General features: G+C 40.0%; 1 protein-coding gene across 1 annotated transcript; it reads left to right on the top strand.

Moving 5' to 3' along the window:
• Positions 1-6,503: 6,503 nt before the first annotated feature.
• On the top strand, positions 6,504-7,634 carry LOC115633024 (forkhead box protein O). Its single transcript, XM_030530348.1, has 3 exons — positions 6,504-6,663; positions 6,721-7,018; positions 7,067-7,634. The coding sequence occupies exons 1-3, from the start codon at positions 6,504-6,506 to the stop codon at positions 7,632-7,634; spliced, it is 1,026 nt and encodes a 341-aa protein (XP_030386208.1).
• The last annotated feature ends 11,322 nt before the right edge of the window (positions 7,635-18,956 follow it).

Here is an 18,956-nt window from a genome sequence, read left to right as displayed (position 1 = left end):
TATACTCGTATACTCAATTAGTTGTAGCTACCAATTTATAGCAGGCACTGTAGAGTTCAAAATTTAGCATTACGAAAAAAGCCACTGGCAAGCCAATGGTGCGTATTCAGTATATGGTTTTGTGAAACATTCGGTTGCAATCTAATTGATTAATATTCTAACTTATATTATATTAGCATCATGTAATTAAGAACACATATCTTCAACATGATACGCAGCTGACTTATATACAACGTATAGGAAATGTAAAACGATTTTTTGGAGCTTAGTGCGTTCACAGCAAATACCTAGTTTAACGGCACTTCGAAATGAAACGTTTTCTCCAACAAATACCAAATATACTTTGCACATAATTTATTAGAATGAATTTCTCAAAAGATAACGAATTTATTGAAATCAAAATTACACATAACTACAAGCTCTTACAAACACAAAAGAACAACAACAACACAATTTTGAAAACTAATACAAGAAAGAATATATTTCGTTTGGCAAAAAATTTTAAATTTAAAGAACCATAAGATACAAATTATTTCATGTGATGCATTGTCGAACAAACCCTAAAGTCTATTTAAAATAAAACACTTTTTAAGCATGCATTAGAATATTCTAAAAAGAATGACAAATATCATTGGAGGAAAGCTTAATGAAAATTGTAAAATTGTTTACGATCTAAGCCCAAACCATATATTTTTAGAGAAGTAATGAGAAATGAAAACTAAAAGGTCAAGCTGTCAGTAATTTAAAACCTATTTAAATAAATATACATTATTGAGATGAAATTGAAACACCAGTGCTTTTCATTCAAAAATCATCGCAGCCGCTCAGCCTTCAAGTCGTGAGACGTCAGCGCACACCTTTGGCGACCTACTACTACTGGAAAAGCTCGACGCCTAAGGACAACATTAACGTACGCGCCACCAAAAAGCTCTCCGCTCCTACACCCCATGTTCAATGCGATTGCCGCCGCAAAGTATACAGCACGAACAAGAAGCGGCGCATGCGCAGAAACGTGCCGCGCACATGTTTTTCGTTCCCATGATTGGGTTCAGGTACAGCCGCGACGCCTAACTGTGCCCAGGGAACAGCAGCAAAACAGAGAACAGAAACAGAACCGAACCGAAACCGAAACCGAAACCGAAAGCAGATGACAACCACCGCGCGGCATTCGAGATTGGGAGTGTGCCAGTTAGTCACCTTGTCTCTATGCACACACACACACACACACACACACACACACACACACACACACACACACACACACACACACACACACACACACACACACACACACACACACACACACACACACACACACACACACACACACACACACACACACACACACACACACACACACACACACACACACACACACACACACACACACACACACACACACACACACACACACACACACACACACACACACACACACACACACACACACACACACACACACACACACACACACACACACACACACACACACACACACACACACACACACACACACACACACACACACACACACACACACACACACACAGTAACACCAATATACACATGCATATGAAGTACAACAATGCAGATGGACTCGTATAGGTACGGTTAATGCTGCTTCGGCTTTGGTGGCTTCTGCCACTGATGATGTAGGTAAAGTCCTCAATATCAAGTTGGTGAAGGACTCGACCTTATAGTTTTGACATACGATATCATGTCTACAGTACGCAATGCTAGACCCATGATGACGTTAATCGACGGCATCGTGTCTACGTGTGTGTGTGTGTGTGATTCAAATTTGATAGCGACAACAGCAATTGTAAGTTTATTTGTTCGCGCAATTACATAATTAAATGAAGATGCTTTAGTATAGAATGCAAAATTAATAAGCTTGCAGAATAAGGTACGCTCGTTGTCGTCTCTTGTGGATGCATTGGCGATTATGCCAACGATTGTGCTGCTAGAAGGCTTATCCACCAAACGGCCTCCATCACGCCTCCGCACAAGAGCGACGCCTCCTTCGACAATCCATCCGAGACAATGATTATGTAGCAGCTATTTTATTAATTACCATACGCATACGCACTTGCTTGCAGATCTGAAATGGAGCAGGCAGACTAACAACAGAAAGCAATAATGATAATTATGTTGAGATAAAGATGATACAAGTAATTAGGCAAAACTAAAACTTGAGTCTGTAAATATCAAATAACGAAAAAGATTGCAAACTCAGAAGAATGTGTAATTTTTTGTATGCAATGCGCATAGCTTGTGGTGTAGGGGAAAAAGGACACAGGCGCTACATTTATTTGTTAAACAATTTTAGAACTGGTGTGTTGTAGGCCACCATTTCGGTGTGCATATTTCTTTAGCTGTACACACATAAGAAATTATAATTATACATAAATTATTATAATTTTAAATGCAATGAGATATAAAATACACAGATTATGTCCAACGTTGGACGATTTCCGAAGAGTTTGAATTGTACAAGGAATTTGAGTCCAAATTTCAGCTTTCTACCTCTTTCCATTTCGACTGTCTTTTGCCTTTTCATGTTTCAATTCACACATTAACCCCGAAGGGATTCCAATTATGAATGGAAACAAACATCAGCTGTGGGACAAAATGGTTTCGGTTTCCATATGAATTTCCAGGCATTTTATGTATTCTTATACCAGGCGAACATACGTGAACAGCAAGTAAACAAACAAGTTGGGATTTAAATTGTGAATGTGGACAAAATGCAGTGGCTCACAATAGCTGCACAATCCAAACGGTGCATTCCGAAATGTAAACAAACTGGGGTCCTCCCATTGGTTGCACTTCAAATGTAAACAAATGCAATATTACGGCGCATTGCGACATGTAAACAAGCTGCATTTCAAATGTCAACAAAAATCAGCTGTTGCATTAATCAAAATTGAATTGATATTCTTCCTATAATGTATAAATTTGTTCTTTGGAATTATTATTTATTTAATAAAACTAATGCCCTAAATAAAGTTAAATGTAACATCTTTTCTAATGATACCTTTTGTAATATATTTTCCTACGTGAAAGCCAATGTAGAATGTGCTGATGCTTAAAATCGTAATTTCATTATAATTTCATAAACTGGGTGTGCGTCTTTAGGGAGTTCAGCATTTTGCCTTGCATTAATCAAAATTGAAGGTAGTTGTCCAATAAATGCTGCCATAAGCCAACTTGACTACCAGTCGCCGTCAATTAATGTGTTAACAAGCAAATATAACATCACAATTTAACGAGTCGACACGATTTTCGTCATCACACACCCATTACGGAACAGTATTAGAAACAACACGAACATCGCAGAATGCCAAAATCACAGCCGGCTCGCTCTGACGTCAATGTCAACAATTGCGTCTCTAATTAAAAGCTTAGCCACATACCGATACAGACGGACTGGACAAGCCAGCATCGTCGAAGCATAATCGGGACAAAAGACTTCATTAAGTCGCTTTAGCCGAAGGCAGGCACTGGCGGGTCTTAAAAAGCAATGTCCCATCCCCCCTCAGCCAGTGCATAAAATTGGCCGTACACCTTATTTTTAGCAGCCTTGATATCAATTTGATGTTTACTCGCACTCTCTCGGAAATGCAAAACATAAGCAACAACAATGGGTCGGGATGAAATGCTTATTAAAAGATTCTCCTCTCCCTTAGACTTTTTATACTCTGTACATGAAATGTACAGAAGTACTTGTATATTAGGTTTGCGGGAGCTGAAAAATGTAACAGGCAGACCCCACAAAGTATATATATTCTTGATCTGCATGACGAGACGAGTCGATCTAGCCCTGTCTGTCTGTCTGTCCGTCTGTCCGTCTGTCCGTCCGTATGAACACCTGGATCTCAGAGACTTTAAGAGATAGACACACCAAATTTTGCACAAAGATGCCTTATGTGTGTATTCTATACGAGTTTGTTTTATTTTTTTTTTATACACCCTTTACGTGAGTTCGAATACCAAGAAAGGTCAAATCGATCAAAAAATTTTTTTGTTTTTAATTTTCCTAATTTTTTTACTTTCTATAATTATTGTAAACATATGTACAGAGTATTTCAAAGTCGGGACACCCGACTTTAGCTTTTTTACTTGTTGTATTGAAAGTTGTTGCCCTCCAAGCCTTTTTCTGCACATAGGGCGTCCACTCTTGGACAGAATTATAATTCAGCTAGTTTAAAGCTACTGTGATTTTGAACTTGATTAGATACCAAAAATAGTTATTGTCTAATTTCTATTAAGTATGGTATCTACAAATTTGAGCTGCGCTTATTATTAAATAAATAATTGGATCAAATTTTATAAAAACAGTTTAAACAATAATGTTGTTCATCTGTGTCCCATACCACTGAAGTTCACTGTACTATCGATATTACTCACATTTCCAGCTGCTCTTTGGTATTTTTAAAACAGCAGCTGCACCTGTGCATAGAACAACCAAGCCAGCATCACACTCCCTTCACACCAACCATGGACATGCGTGTGATAGTAGCATTGCGGCCAATCAATCACGTTTTTGAATATCACGCATCGATAAAATATTTTTAATTGGCTTACAAAATTAATAGCCATTAGTTTGAGCACTAAAGGCTAACTAAACCAATAAATAATTGTCAACCAAGAATGAAAAAGTAATGCTATATTCGTTGGTTTTTCCTCTGCCTATAATATTAATCCGCTCCTGAACAGTAATCTTGTAATCCGTATAACTCTGCTGATTTCGAAGTAAGTTATACTTTGAAAACTTCTGGTGTATTTTTTTTTTCATTTGCACATCTTAATTTAAAAACAAGATAGAACGCTACAGTCGAGCAAGCCCGACAGTGTAATACCCTGTACCCAGGTAAACTTCGTCACTGAGTTATATGCGCCCATAGCAGCAGCAAAAAGAGGAAGAAGAAGAGCGAACTTGTTGCGGCAGTTTGTGTGGGTTGTACTGGCGAGAATTTGTTTCGCTAATAACTTTTCTTAGAATTGACCGAATTTGATAAAATACAAAAATTTATACAACAGTAGACAATTATATAATAATTATGTGTGCAAAGTTTGGTTTAGGTAGCATTTGAAATGTGGACGCTATTGACGAAATTCTGTAGCGGGGGAAGGGGGGGAAAATTAAAAAAAATAAAATAAACTCGTCCTTACTCGGACCTAGGAGAATCTGGATGCCAACTTTGGTTATTCTAGCTTTTATAGTTTCTGAGATCCTTGCGTTCATCCAGACGGACATGTCGGACGGACATGTCTAGATCGATTTCTCTCGTCATGCTGATTCAGAATATATATACTTTATGGGGTCGGAGATGCTTCCTTCTGCATGTTACATACTTTGCACAAACCTAATATACCCTTTTTACCCTACGGGTACAGGGTATAATAAAGGAAATTAAAAAGTAATTGAACTCAATTTGTTAAATAAAAAATTATAAATTAGGAAAAGCTAAATATATTGTTATATATAGTTGTTCTCTTGTGAATACAATTGATATTCTTCCTATTGAAAATCTTGTCCAAAAATCAGGGTCCGCTGGCCCACTGTGTGAGTTGAAACCAGCGTCGGCACGCGTAAGCATTGAGTGGCATATGGGCATTAGGAATTCAAGAATAGAAGCAAAATGCTATTTTTGGAATGGCAAGCTTCAGGAAATGTGCGACTTAATTAATTTAAATTGAAAGTTGCTAACCTCAAAAAGGGGTTGGTGTGGGTGCGAGAAATAAAATGGCGTGGACGCGACAACTGGCAGGAGAAAGAAGAAAGGGAGCAGAAATCGCAGACATTGTCAGGACTGATTAAAAATTGATTGCTAGAGAAAACAATTAAGCAGCAGTGAGCGCAAATGTTGACACCAAACACATAGTCTTCAGAGGCAACCCACAAGGGCGCATTGACACCACCTGGCGGCCAGAAGTGTAAGCAGCTAACAAACAAACAGACACACACAAACAAAGGCAACTCGCTTTATTGTTGAAAACACACACACACACACGCACCGAATGTCGTGAGGATGGCGGAAGGAAGCTTCAGCGCCAAATTTCATAAACAAACTGGCCCTGCAAATGCGACTTAGAGAGAAATATGAAGAGAGAGAGAGAGAGGGAGATAGAGAGAGAAAAAAGCCGAGAGAGGCTGCTCTGCAGACAAATTTGCAGCCGGCATGAGTCTATAAAAGCGTGCGGCAAATAATTTGCCGACTCAAACGCTAAAGGACATCGTCGACGTTGTGTACGCAAAAAAGCCGACGAACAGCACACGGCTCTGTTTATCTGTCTATCGAGAGTGTGTGTGTGTGTGTGTGTGACAAAGACCGGTAATAACAAAGAAACGCAATAGGGAAAGCGGAAGTGCAGCCGCTTTCACATGAAAAGTGATATAAGAAGGGCGCATAGATTTCACAAGATTGTTCAATTTTCGGGCCGGAAGTGCGCCTTGAACTTAATGCTGTATTTGCACTTTAATTAAGAACCAAATCGTAATGGGGACGCCACATGTGTGCTTTGCGGATGAGTTGCCACAGAAGACCAAGCAGCAGCAGCAGCAGCAGCAGCAGCAACAGCAACAAAGCGCCAGCAATGGCAGTCTAAACAGCAACAACAACAACAGTAGCAGTAGCAGCGCCGCCATTGCCGTCGGCAGTAATGGCAACAGCAGCAGCAGCAACAGCAACGGCAAAAAGTGTACTTTAGACCTAGAGCCCAACGGCGGTCACTCACCCTGCAGCAGCAGCAGCCTGAGCGTGTCCCCCACGCCACGCTACGAGCGCAACATGGGCTTCTTTCAGCAACTGAGTCGCCGCTTCGGTCTGAGGTCACACGATGACCTAATTCAGGATGATGATGACGCGCTCACTGCTTCGGTTGCCACAGCTACGGTTGCAGCTGCAAGCGCCGGCGTTGCAGGCGTTGCTGCAACCGAGGACGATGCCAATAGTTCATCGACCGACTCGTGCTCCTCTTCCACCGGGGCAATGGGGCGTGGCACGTCAATAGCGTCAGGCACGACCACCACCACCACGACGAGTGCCAAGTATGCGGCCAGCTTAGAGCTCATGTCGTGCGCCTCGAGCGAGACCAGCAGCACTATCGATATTGAAGAGCAGCAGCAACAACAACTGCAACAACAACAACATCAGCTCAAACGGAAATCGCTTTCTCGCGCCAGCTTCTCTCGCTTGCACCGACGCTCAACATCTTCGCTGCGTCGTGCCTTCGAAAGCCTATCGCTGACGTCCCGCTCGCTCTCTTGCAGCGGTCCTTCACCGCCACCGCCATCATTACTGTCAACATCAAGAACAACAACAATAGGAGAAGGAGCAGCAGCCACTGTTAGCGCGATGCCATTAAAGTCTGCACTCAAGTCCGCCTCGAGCGTGGATTTGCATAAGCACAACAAACAACAAACAGGAGCCGGCTCAAAGTCCAGCTCCGGTTGCTGCACGTCATCAGCTCCTTTGGCGAGCTCCTCGTCATCGAAGAGCAAGTCAAAGCCGCCGCCGCAGCGCATTCTACGTCAGCCAGTCTCGTACACATATCTGAAGGGCATGTCTGGGTTGCCGACGCAGCGTGTGCCGCGCAGCTCGGTTTGTTGTCAGTATGCGCGACGCTGAAAAGTATCCTCGAGGCCGCTCGAGCTGCACTCGAAAAGGAACTTTCATACCGTGTTAGGTTAATCTCAATATACACTTATAGTACACATGATATGGTATGATATGATATAAGATGAGATGATATGGAATGGAATGTATTGGCCAATGGCTGTAAAAAGTAATCGTTCGTTGCAAGCAGTTTGTATTGAAAGTAGCTTATCACAAAGAATTCGACATCTTTTCTGTTGATTGAATACATTTATCATTTCAAAATCTGTGATATATGAAACCTTTCATGGACGCGCGTATTTTATTTCCCCTACGACTCCATACTTTTATCATCAAGAGCGACTTCAAATTTACGTATAACCTAATTTTAACGAGTTCTTATATATAAAGTTAAAACAGTTTGCACCAAAACTTATTGTAGATTTAGAAAGGTTTTCTATTTGCTCATTTCTATAATATTAAAGACTGCAAATAGAGAAATAGCAGAAAGAATCTGCAGTTTGCCGAGCACTCTCAACGCAAAAGCCAAGAACTGCAAGACATCGTAAGCAAAGAGAATACATTAAGTTAAGTATATAATTGAATAAATTACTCGTATTTCGTACACACAAAGGCAAGCTTCGCAGCCAACTTAAAGTTTTGAGAATCATTCGATAATACAATTTTTATAAACATTCGTGCCTTTATCCAATGCGAAGATGAAAATGAAAACTAAATTATACTTACATACATATATGCGTTATTATCTAAGAAATCCGTTTAAGGTAATTAATTAAACTAGGTTTATGTAATTTTCTTTTGAAAATCGTTGCATGGGATCAAAATTCGACGGGCATTTAAGAACATAATGCTGCTGCAAAACGCAAACATTACTCAATACTTTAGTGTAAGCATAAGTTTATGTAAATTGGTAATCGATTTCATTAGTTTTTTTATAATACCTACCTATGTGTAACACCTTTTATGTAATATCGGTAATGTTTTTCCATTTCACTTATTTACTTTATTCAAATACAGCACTCTGCGTAGTCTTAGACATCCAATAAAAAAACAAAAAAAAACCCAAGCCAATAGCCAAGCGCATTAAATTCAAGTGACAACTGATAGCCAATACGATACTACAAGTATAAACTTAGAGTGTTACTTCTACACCCGAGTAGACAAGCGAATACTTATATACAAGACACAAGTATGGCCATATATCGGTTATATACAATATATGTATACATTTATTACATATACTTAATGAAAACCAATGCCGAACTATATAATCGTAAGACAATTTCAAAGCAATAAAGTTAAAACATATACACAGCAAGAATTAATATTATGCATATACAGCAAATTACGAGGACATTAAACAATATTAAGCAACAAATATATACACAGCAACAACAACAATTTAAGCAAAGCAAAGAGAAATTGCCAAACTATTTACTAACAAATAAACAATTAAAAATGAAGCAAAACTGTATTCTCATAAACGAGCAAGTTCAATAAAATGAAATGATTTACACTGCAATTCCAACTCTCTCCCCCTTTTTCATCTACCCTTTACAGCTTTTGTGGTTATATTTCCACTAATAGCGTCGTTGACACCAAACCGGCTTCATTGCGCACTTAACGCAAACTTAGCGCATAAAATCTTCAATTTATGGCAATTTATGTTCCGAGGAAAAAGTTTTCAATAACCTACTATCAAATCATTTCCAATAACGACGACTGACCCACTTAGGGGCAATAAAAATAACACCGAATGGACTAGACAGTGCCGGCTAGAGATGACATGATAATCGTGATTGATCCCTCATTTCTAGGCAAGCCTACATCACTAGTAACAATGTGCTAGTAGTATGTGCTATTTCAGCAAATAAATGAGCTATTACAGCTAATATACCAGCTGGATAACAATCTAAATGTAAAGAAATTTTAAAGCAACAACTTTACTTTTCCAAGCTAAAAACTTACCCTAGGCTGTGTTGAAACTATACATCCTTTAATGCCTTGATCTTCAAATAAAATAAACATTTTTGTAATGGACTTAACTAGGAAGCAGGACAGAATTTTGCTTTCAACGTTACTAGAAACTAACTAGTTTGGATATTTATGAAGCTGTTGTTTGGTGGAATCGGTGGCTAATCATGCTGAAAAGAAAATAGTAGGAGCTTTTGAAATTAGTAATACAGGCATCCTGGTCACAGTTTCGGATGTGTTGTAGTTTGTTATTAGATGAAAGTCAAACAGATCTCAAGGTTTACACAACAAAGATAAATAATTTGAAGTGCATTTCATTAAACGTCGGACGTACCAAGGATATATCAAACATACTCTTCCTCATATTAATACAACTCCTTTGAAGTAAAGGCAATATATGTATGTGTTACCACAACGACTACATGTCTATATTCTTAAAGTTTTGAATAGACGCTTTAGCAGTCTGCTTTCCTTTCTTAAAATAAAATACTTTTTTTCGATCAGAACAAAGCAGACAATGCGAAACTTCCCCAATATCGAAGCTGCCCTTAACATGCGAGACAGCATCTTAGATCACGCGTCCATCTCCTGTGCATGTCCCTCCACTTGTAAGTGTTGCCGCTATCCTTTCGAGCAATCACACCGACGATGTCGACGCCACATCAATCAGTGGCACATTCAAAGATGTTTGAACTAAATCGAACTGCGATTAAGGCCAACGAGCGCAACATTCTGCCATTTCATATGGTGACATGGTCGCACGCGTGCACAACGTTCCGTATACGCAACGCACAGCCCATAAAAAACAGTCAAACTCTCTTGTCGCAATCAAAGTACTGCTTGTTGTGCTTTATGCTTACCGTTAGCCGTTAGCCGTTAGCTGTTGGCTGTTGGCTGTCAAGCGCACAATTTCTTCGTACATAGTACAAAACAAACCGAAAGTAGGTCAGTGATTGTTAAAGTATTAATATTTTTTATTGGCAAAAGTCAACGGCATCGCCCCGAAGGCGAGGCCTGTACTCGTATGTTGGGTTGGGTTGGCATGGCATGGCAGGAGCAATGGAAAAATTTCTGGACATCTGAGAAGCTTCAACGGTTGGCGCGTGTCGAATGATTTTTCTTGTTGAATTTATAATGAAATTGCTTTCTGGCATTTGATTAGTCGCGTGCGTACGATATACTCGTGAACGAATATTATTTGGCTTGTACGGGAATATATGGCGGCTAATGGGACACCCGATACCGCCGAGTGCCATTTTGCAGCTCGACATGTTTTAATTTCAAATCAATATAATTTACATAACATTTATTTGCGAATTTTACAAGCCTGCCAATGATTTTTGTCGCAGACAAACCGAACATGACACTATATTTGACAGTCCCATCTGATATAGATACTCAGTTCTTATTGTCTGCTGATTGATTTGTGTGACAGCATTGGGAAACATGTTGAATGCTTTGGTAGACATAAAGGAATTCATTTTCAACACACGCTTCTATATCTGATGAGCGTTTGACGGACAGTTGTGGCAAGCGATGTGATTGGCACATTTCCAACTCAATATCCGTCTGGAACTCGATGCGGAGTCAAAGTAAGGAGCGAATCATCAATAAAAATTGCAATGAAAATAATAATTCGGTGTAAGTGAACCATAACCTGACTACAGATCCTAGAATAGAGCGAGGTGAAAGCTATCAGCGACTATGATATATAAGCGCGTCCACATCTCAGCGATACGTAGGTAGCTCAGGGCCAACATTTAGCCGGCATCCACCAGGAAAGGAAGGTGGCCAAGACAGTCTTCGAACTTAACTCTCTGTAATAGTAAATTCCACCAAGTTTGAAATTTAGTGCAAAATAGATTCACTGGACGCATCAACAAGATATCTATTGGGTTTTATCGACAAGTATGGAAGAGAACCTATTCCAGATATATATTTCGAACTGGACAGGCAATCCCGCATTATGATGCCATAAAATATGTTTTGTGCTTAGTGGTCCGCCCTAAACCACCCGGAACGTTTAAGGAATTTTGATAAGTTCACAATCTGCTAAGTCGCTAAGAAAAGATCGACCTCGGGCAACAGATCTGCGCCGGCTTATGGCCTCTCCTCATCGACCCTGCAGCTTCTAAATAAGTTATTAAAAGGAATTCCAATCTAGAGGCGTGTCGGCCAAACACAGGGTTGGTGTTATCCCAGCACCGTTGGGTCAACATTCTTGTATAGCTGCGTGTGAGAAAGCGGAAGGAAACTAACAGCATGCCAATGCCTTTCTTGTCAGGACGGATGCGCGCGGTAGTTCCCTTCCTTGCAAATTAATCTTCAATGCAGTTTTCCTCGTAACATTACAATATAATAACTCTCTCCCGCAATAACTAACAGCAGCACACGTTAAGAGCATTAAAGGAGCCGTTGATGAAAACGAACGCTAACTACTAACTTGTGCCCGGTATGAGAAGTAGATCCAACCTTCTCATCCAACCTTCTCATCATCATTGAAAAGATTCCCGACTCGCTCAAAATACCACAACTAAGGACACAGGCAGTTTTTACTTAACTTAATTGGCCACAGCTTAGGGTTTCATTAAATAACATGTCCTACTATAAAGTATTCTCTTATCTTATCACGTACGTCACATTAATATTTTTATTGCGTATACGCCCCCAGATGCCCAAGCGAGAGGGGATCTCATGGCAGGGCCTTCAATCCAGATAATAATTACACACATTATGCATACGCCGCATTGTACGAGTACGTCAACTGAAAAGGAAAAACACACAAAAAACAAAGTATGCCAATCAAATTAAGCAGCAAATTAGCAAAATATTAAGCGTTTAACCACAGCCCCACCGCATAATAACCAATCAAAACAGTTGGAGAATATTCTGGCTGCTTGTCGCAGTCACGTAGCATTATCGACGTCACAGGCAACACACACACACACACAGAGACACACCCATAGACCCACGGATGTACTACAATAACGTGACCGAAAAGTTGATGAAAAATATCCGAGCATAAATATTTTCGGACAAACATGCTGCGCAACGTCAAGCTGCCAATTTATTTTGCCGTAACACTATTTGAAATGGGGCGTGGCGTGCATATAGTGGCCATTGAAAAACATTGCCAGATGTTTCGTGGTGGGTGTATGTGTCTAAAAATAGCTTTGACCTAATTCTCGCTGACAGTTTATGGACGAGAACTGACAGATGGACAGATGGACAGACGGACAAATGGTAGGCATTCGAGGAGACGATATAACTAAAACACACATCCATGTGTGTGCTTTTTTTCACTGATTATTGCCTTACATTACAACTCACAGACACAGCCGCACACACACACACACACACACACTCATACATCTACATAGTTGTGTGTGAAGGACCAATGTCTTGGACTGTGCTGACCGCCTGCCGACCAATGAAATTGAAAATAACAATAACTGTGGCAAATGGCTCTGCCACAGCGGACTCTATAAACTGTAAGTCACGTAGGCGCTTCTGCCAGCGCACTGCGTCAAGGCCGATCCCATGCGAGTACACAGCATACACGCCTGTGTGTGAATGTGTCTACACCGGAATTAAAAATATGGACACACACTGGTGTCGCTCCTCTAACAGCAATCAGATGTAATAGTCCGATCTGAGAAACATGTCGATATGGAACTTCGACTCGATAGATCACAAACAAGCTGCGCTTTTATAAACATAGCCATACTTGTAGTTTTTTGTAAACATAGTCTGGCTGTGCTTAAATGCGAATTTATTATAGACAGATATCTACTTCTTTAAATGACACAATGATGTTATTATATATCGATATGATATTTCAAACATTCATGTCATATTCTTTCCACACATCAATATTAAAACGACTGTCTTCCCACATATATTTCAAATATCAAAATTATATATTTCTATACCCTTTGGGCAACAAGTAAAATATATAAGCTGTTTGAAAGTTTCTTGGAGTCCAATCAGTCATGACAAATCTGTGTCTATTTGAAAGGGTTACTATAGAAAGGATATAAGACGAAAATACCTTGGTATGTAGAAAGATTATACTTCGATATTATGACCCGAAAAGGCAAAAACCATAAATGGTGCCGATTTTTTCAATTCGTTGCACCATTTGATATGTTTTCAATTGAATTATTAAGATGTCCGCAAATAAATTGTCCCCTCATTGGTTAGACTTACGAAACATTAAAAAGCGCACGCCTCTAATATCAAAGAGAAATATATATTTTTTCTCTGTGTACGATTATGTTTGGGCATTTTAATATTCGTTTCGTTGTATTGCCCATTTAGCAGGGGACTTCTTTGCCAGCTATTTTTAAACTTTTAATTAACATTTCTGTGCGCCTTATTTGGAATTCACATTTGAGATTGTGATTGTACAGATATGTATACTCGTGCTCGTGCACCCACAAACTACTTATATACGAGTATGTAAATCTCAGTTGGCTTCATAAGTATGTATTATCTGAAGGAAAGAATCGGCCCCAGTCCCTACTCACTCTCACTTGAGGACTTACTGTCTGCTTATTCATAATAAATGCCTAATTCTGACTTTACCGCCCATTACGCGCTCGCTAAGCTTCATTTTTACAATTCCCAGCTGAGCGAAAAGTTGACTTAAAGGCGCTTACTATATCAGCAGCAGCAGCAGCAGCAGCATCAAAAGCAACAGCGTTTCCTTTTATTGGCCGCAAGGTGTATGGCAAAAGGATTTCACGCCGTGCTGCTCTTAAAAAGTTGCCGCATTTGAAATTGAAGGCACAAACTGGAGCCTCGTGTCATTCTCGGGGACTTAACAGTCGATGGTTTTATGCGGAGCATTAATTTCCTGCACGCGCCAATTTGAAGAAACCGCAGTGGCAGCCAAACTTGTTGCCACTGTCATGCGAACGGAGCAAAAACAGCCACATGAACAACATCAACGGCAAGAAAATAATTAATCTTCTTTTGCTCATAACCACAGGGCACACAGACAACTTACATTATGTTCTTATGGGCTCAAGTTATACACAAACAGTCGCACTCGCACTCGCATACCGTCCAGAAGCTGCAATGTGTTTGTGTCTTCGCACAGTGATGGCATTATGGATATTATTTTTTATTTATTTTTATATGTAGTACATATATTATTAAAAATGCAAAACTTGTGTGTCCGTTTCTCAAAGCTTATTTCATATTATTTATATGAATTAATTTTACTCGGAAGTGGAAACGTCATTTATGGGAATTTTTATTCAATTATCACACATCAAATACTCATTTTCTTGAATAACTAAATAATAGTTTTATTATGTAAGAAGGTACCTCTGCGGTTGACAAAAGTCTTCCCTCACATTTAAATGGTTCCCTATTTCAACCATTTATTTCTTTAGCCATTCCGGCAAGCTATGCTCCTAATATTAATAGTTATTCCTATTTTGCCCCACTGTGCGTTTTTGTACAAGTATAGGGGCGGCAGGCTCTGTGACTTTTGCTCGTCATTTTGCTGTCTGGGAAAGTGTATGAGTATGTTGAAGTGCTTGTAGTTGTTGTTGTTATTGTTCTTTGTTTTTGTTGCTTTTGCGCGCTGCTTACTTTCATTTCAATTACTTGACTTCTATGTAGTATGACAATATTTGCTTTAATGTTGTTTACCTTCGTGTTGTGTTGCCTCGTAAGCACACACGATGTTTTTATAACTTGCATGCGGTAATATCAACTTAATAGTACTTCTAGAAGCGACTCTGAGCCTCTGCACTTGTTATATCGATGTGGAAAGACAAGTCGATAGACTAGATGACACTGGCAGAAAAGCCTTTACAATAACTTGGATTATACAAATTAACAATTACAATTACTTGGATTGTATTATATTTGAATTGGGCTCTACTTTTCTTATATGCTTCTGTAAAGGTCTAATTGCCAAAATTATTTTACAGGCAGAAAGAGGCGGGATCTGCCTGCCTGCCCGTCTATATGAAATCCGATAACTTTTGAACCACAATTGCTTCATCATTTTCAAAATATAGCTGCAAAAGGAACGATCTTATCGGAACTAAAATTGGTACTTATGAGTATTATAAACTATCGAAAGATACTCTGAAGCTTCGTCGAAATTGAAACGTTTCATTCGTTTTCTCTGGCTTTGTTGTTAGGAAAAATTCGTATAAATCAGTCCGAAAATATACAAACACTGAATTGAAACAATAATTATATTTTATTTTTAAATTTATAAGCTTGCAAATATTGTATGACCCTCCATTCTGTTTAATTTCAATAATGCATCCTTGGTAGGCCATTTAGCCAGGTTTTTACACTACTTTCACTTAAGTAATAATAAACGCAAGTGTATGCAGTCTTCGACTGAATAAGTGTGAAACTTGTTCATGGTTTTTTCTTGGCTTTTTATTACATTTCCCTCATGTTGTTATCGTAACTGGTGTCGTTCCTAACGTTGTTGCTGTTGTTGTTTTCCTACCGCTACTTCTAATGGCACTCAACTGTAATATAATTTGTAAAATATTTTTTTAGCCGCTGCTGCCTGGCCGCCAGACAAGCAACAAAAAATATTCATTAAATTTTTAAGTACCATATACTTACTGAGCGCTATTTTTGGCTGACAACAAATCGAAATTGCTCTTATTGGAAAAAAATTGATGGCACTTAAGGCAGACCCCCCGCTCCATTTCACTCGCAGCTTGACTAACAACCTTGGTAAATATCGCGGCTGCATACGGGTGTGTGGAGCCTGAGAATTGAAATATGAAGACTTGTCACGCGTGCTCATTTGCACTTTGACCCAAAAACGAAGCACCCACAGAGTCGAGTCAACCACAAGAGCAGACTAATATGCGCCCTTAGAACCATCTTGACCAAGCCATCCTGTCCCGTCCTGAGAAAGGTGACGCTGCCTAAATTAGAGGCACGAAATAAGCAAATGATAAATGGTACAAGTGTTGTACGAGTATGTGGCACACACTCACACACAAGTGTGTGTGTGTGTGTATGTGGCTCTTACGACGGCATGTAGCGCTCGGCACGTTGTAGATGTCGCCCTCCAAGCATAAAGCTCCATTAAATATGCATGCTGTGCCGGTAATTGAAGCCCGAAACGTAAACAAAATGTCTAAATATGGGCCTCGATACTCGACAAAAGCGGCGCACAAAAGTAGGCAACGAAATGGGGAGTGCGTGTAAGGCAGACTGCGAGACAGACAGTATGGCAACAGTCGCTTCTGGTTTGGGTGCCAAGAGTAAGTAAACGGTTAGCATGGAGCATAAAACGGAGCTTAGCCATCGCCCAAATGTTTGTGGCAGGACAGCGACTGAATATTGGATGCGCACTTATCGTATATGCATTGCACCCGCATTTTTTATGAATTCAACTTCTGTGGTATGCGCAAAGCAAACATAAATAAGTAAATAAATTCGACATACATTGCCTTTGTCAGTGGACCCATGATTGTCATTGAAAGTTTGCGCATTACCCTCTCCATAAAGGACGAAGTCTCTCAGTCCTTTCACCATAATACCAATTTATTGCCCAACTGAGAGAGATTCGACGTCGACTAATGTCGACTGTTGTAGACCTCCAATTGGAGTTTACTTTGTGGCCAGCTGAAGACTTGTCGCTAACGTTTTGTTTAATCCTATGATCCCCAATACCACACTTGGCAGATAACATGAAAAATATTGGGGTAGATCCTAGGAAAACTCGTTTTTCATAATATATCCTTCAAGTAATAATAAACTAAATTAAAGTTGCTTCAATGCTTCTGAACTTCTATTAAATATATTATAAAAATAAAACAAAATTATTGAATGTTACACTCAAAAATCAAGAACTTTTCATTTTGTTTTAATGGAACCTCAAATTCATTTAAATAAATATTAAAAAACAAAACATAAACATTCTTCACGATTTATATGTATAAACATACGAGTATTTAGAGGGTGTATTTACTTTCTGCGGCTCTTAACCTTTTTAACGCTTCGATATGAACGAGAACTAACCTATAATGTCTGTACGTGTATGTACTATATCTGACACCTCACTACATATTCTTAAATATCTAACCATTCTTATTGGATTTAAATTATTTATAAGCATTACAGAAATTGTGGCCATTGTTGCTGCAGCAACTACAATTTGTTTAACGAGCTGCGCAACTACCCCCAAATAAAATACACACACACACAACACACACGGTTAAAAATTGTGCTAAAGAGAGCAACTAAAGTGCACGAACATTTTATTGTGTGTCTGGCGGTGTAGTCAGAGGATAAAAATATGTGCTGGTGTACTCGAATGTAGTATGTTGTGGTACAAGGAGGCACAATTTCCACGCACACTCACACATAGACACATCGTACACAACGTACACGCACTCCATAGATTTACCCTGAAATTACATTAACTTTGTTACACTTAGCATGTTGTCCTATATTAATTACAAATGCTTGAGTGGCATTAGGAGCGACAGCTTTGGACTCCTGCCGATGCGTGACCAAAAGATGAAATTCTGTTCAAGTGCACCCAGTCTGAGGGTCACCTGGAGAGGCAACTTGAGCTTGGACTCGCAGTGATTGTAAAAACAATTAGAGCGGAGCAATGGCGCCCAGCATGGGAAACAGCTAGAACGATTTTCATTCACAAATCGCAGCGAGAAGCGGGGTCAGCCCAGCAAGGTTAATGTCTGCATTCTAGGTCGTTGCTGTTTCGATGACGTCGCCATAGCCGTAGCCATAGCCTGAGCTGTGCCCACTGCCTGCCTGCAGCATCCTTGAGCGCATCACAACAAACGCTGTACGTCATCCGAGCACTTTATGCGAATGCTGTTAATGATGATGGTGTTGGTGGTGGCGGTGGCGGTGGCGATGGCGATGCGTCCTTCAGGCCGCCGGCTGCCTTCGCCGCTGCTGCCGTTAAAGGATTTCATTCATAATTGGTTATTCGCAAACAGGAAGCCGCTGCTTGCGGTTCCCCAAGGCCAACGACATGTGGTGCGACCTACTTTCCTGTTGTTGTTTACCCATGGGAAACCGCACAATATCCATCACTCAATGCCGCCTAATCTCTGGCGCACTGGCAGGCAGCAGCGTCTCTTAAAGTTACGCAAAATGCCTAGAAATTAAAACAGACCCCATTAAACTCACGAGTTGGTCAGTTGGTCAATTGGCAAGCTGTTCATTTGCCTGCATTGGCCACGCAAGGACACATGCAATGTGTGCCCCTCCCCCACGTCTGGGCAGGCGCTCGTGGCTGTAAATGCGCTGCGCACACATAACCTGCCTCAATAGGATGGCCTGCAAAGAGCCCAGCTGGGTGCAGGGTGCAGGGCAGAGGGTGGA

This window comes from Scaptodrosophila lebanonensis, unplaced genomic scaffold (assembly GCF_003285725.1).
Source record: "Scaptodrosophila lebanonensis strain 11010-0011.00,11010-0021.00 unplaced genomic scaffold, SlebRS2 tig00001415-arrow-pilon, whole genome shotgun sequence".
In the NCBI taxonomy this organism is placed as follows: Eukaryota; Metazoa; Arthropoda; class Insecta; order Diptera; family Drosophilidae; genus Scaptodrosophila; species Scaptodrosophila lebanonensis.
This window is presented reverse-complemented; position numbering and strand designations above follow the sequence as displayed.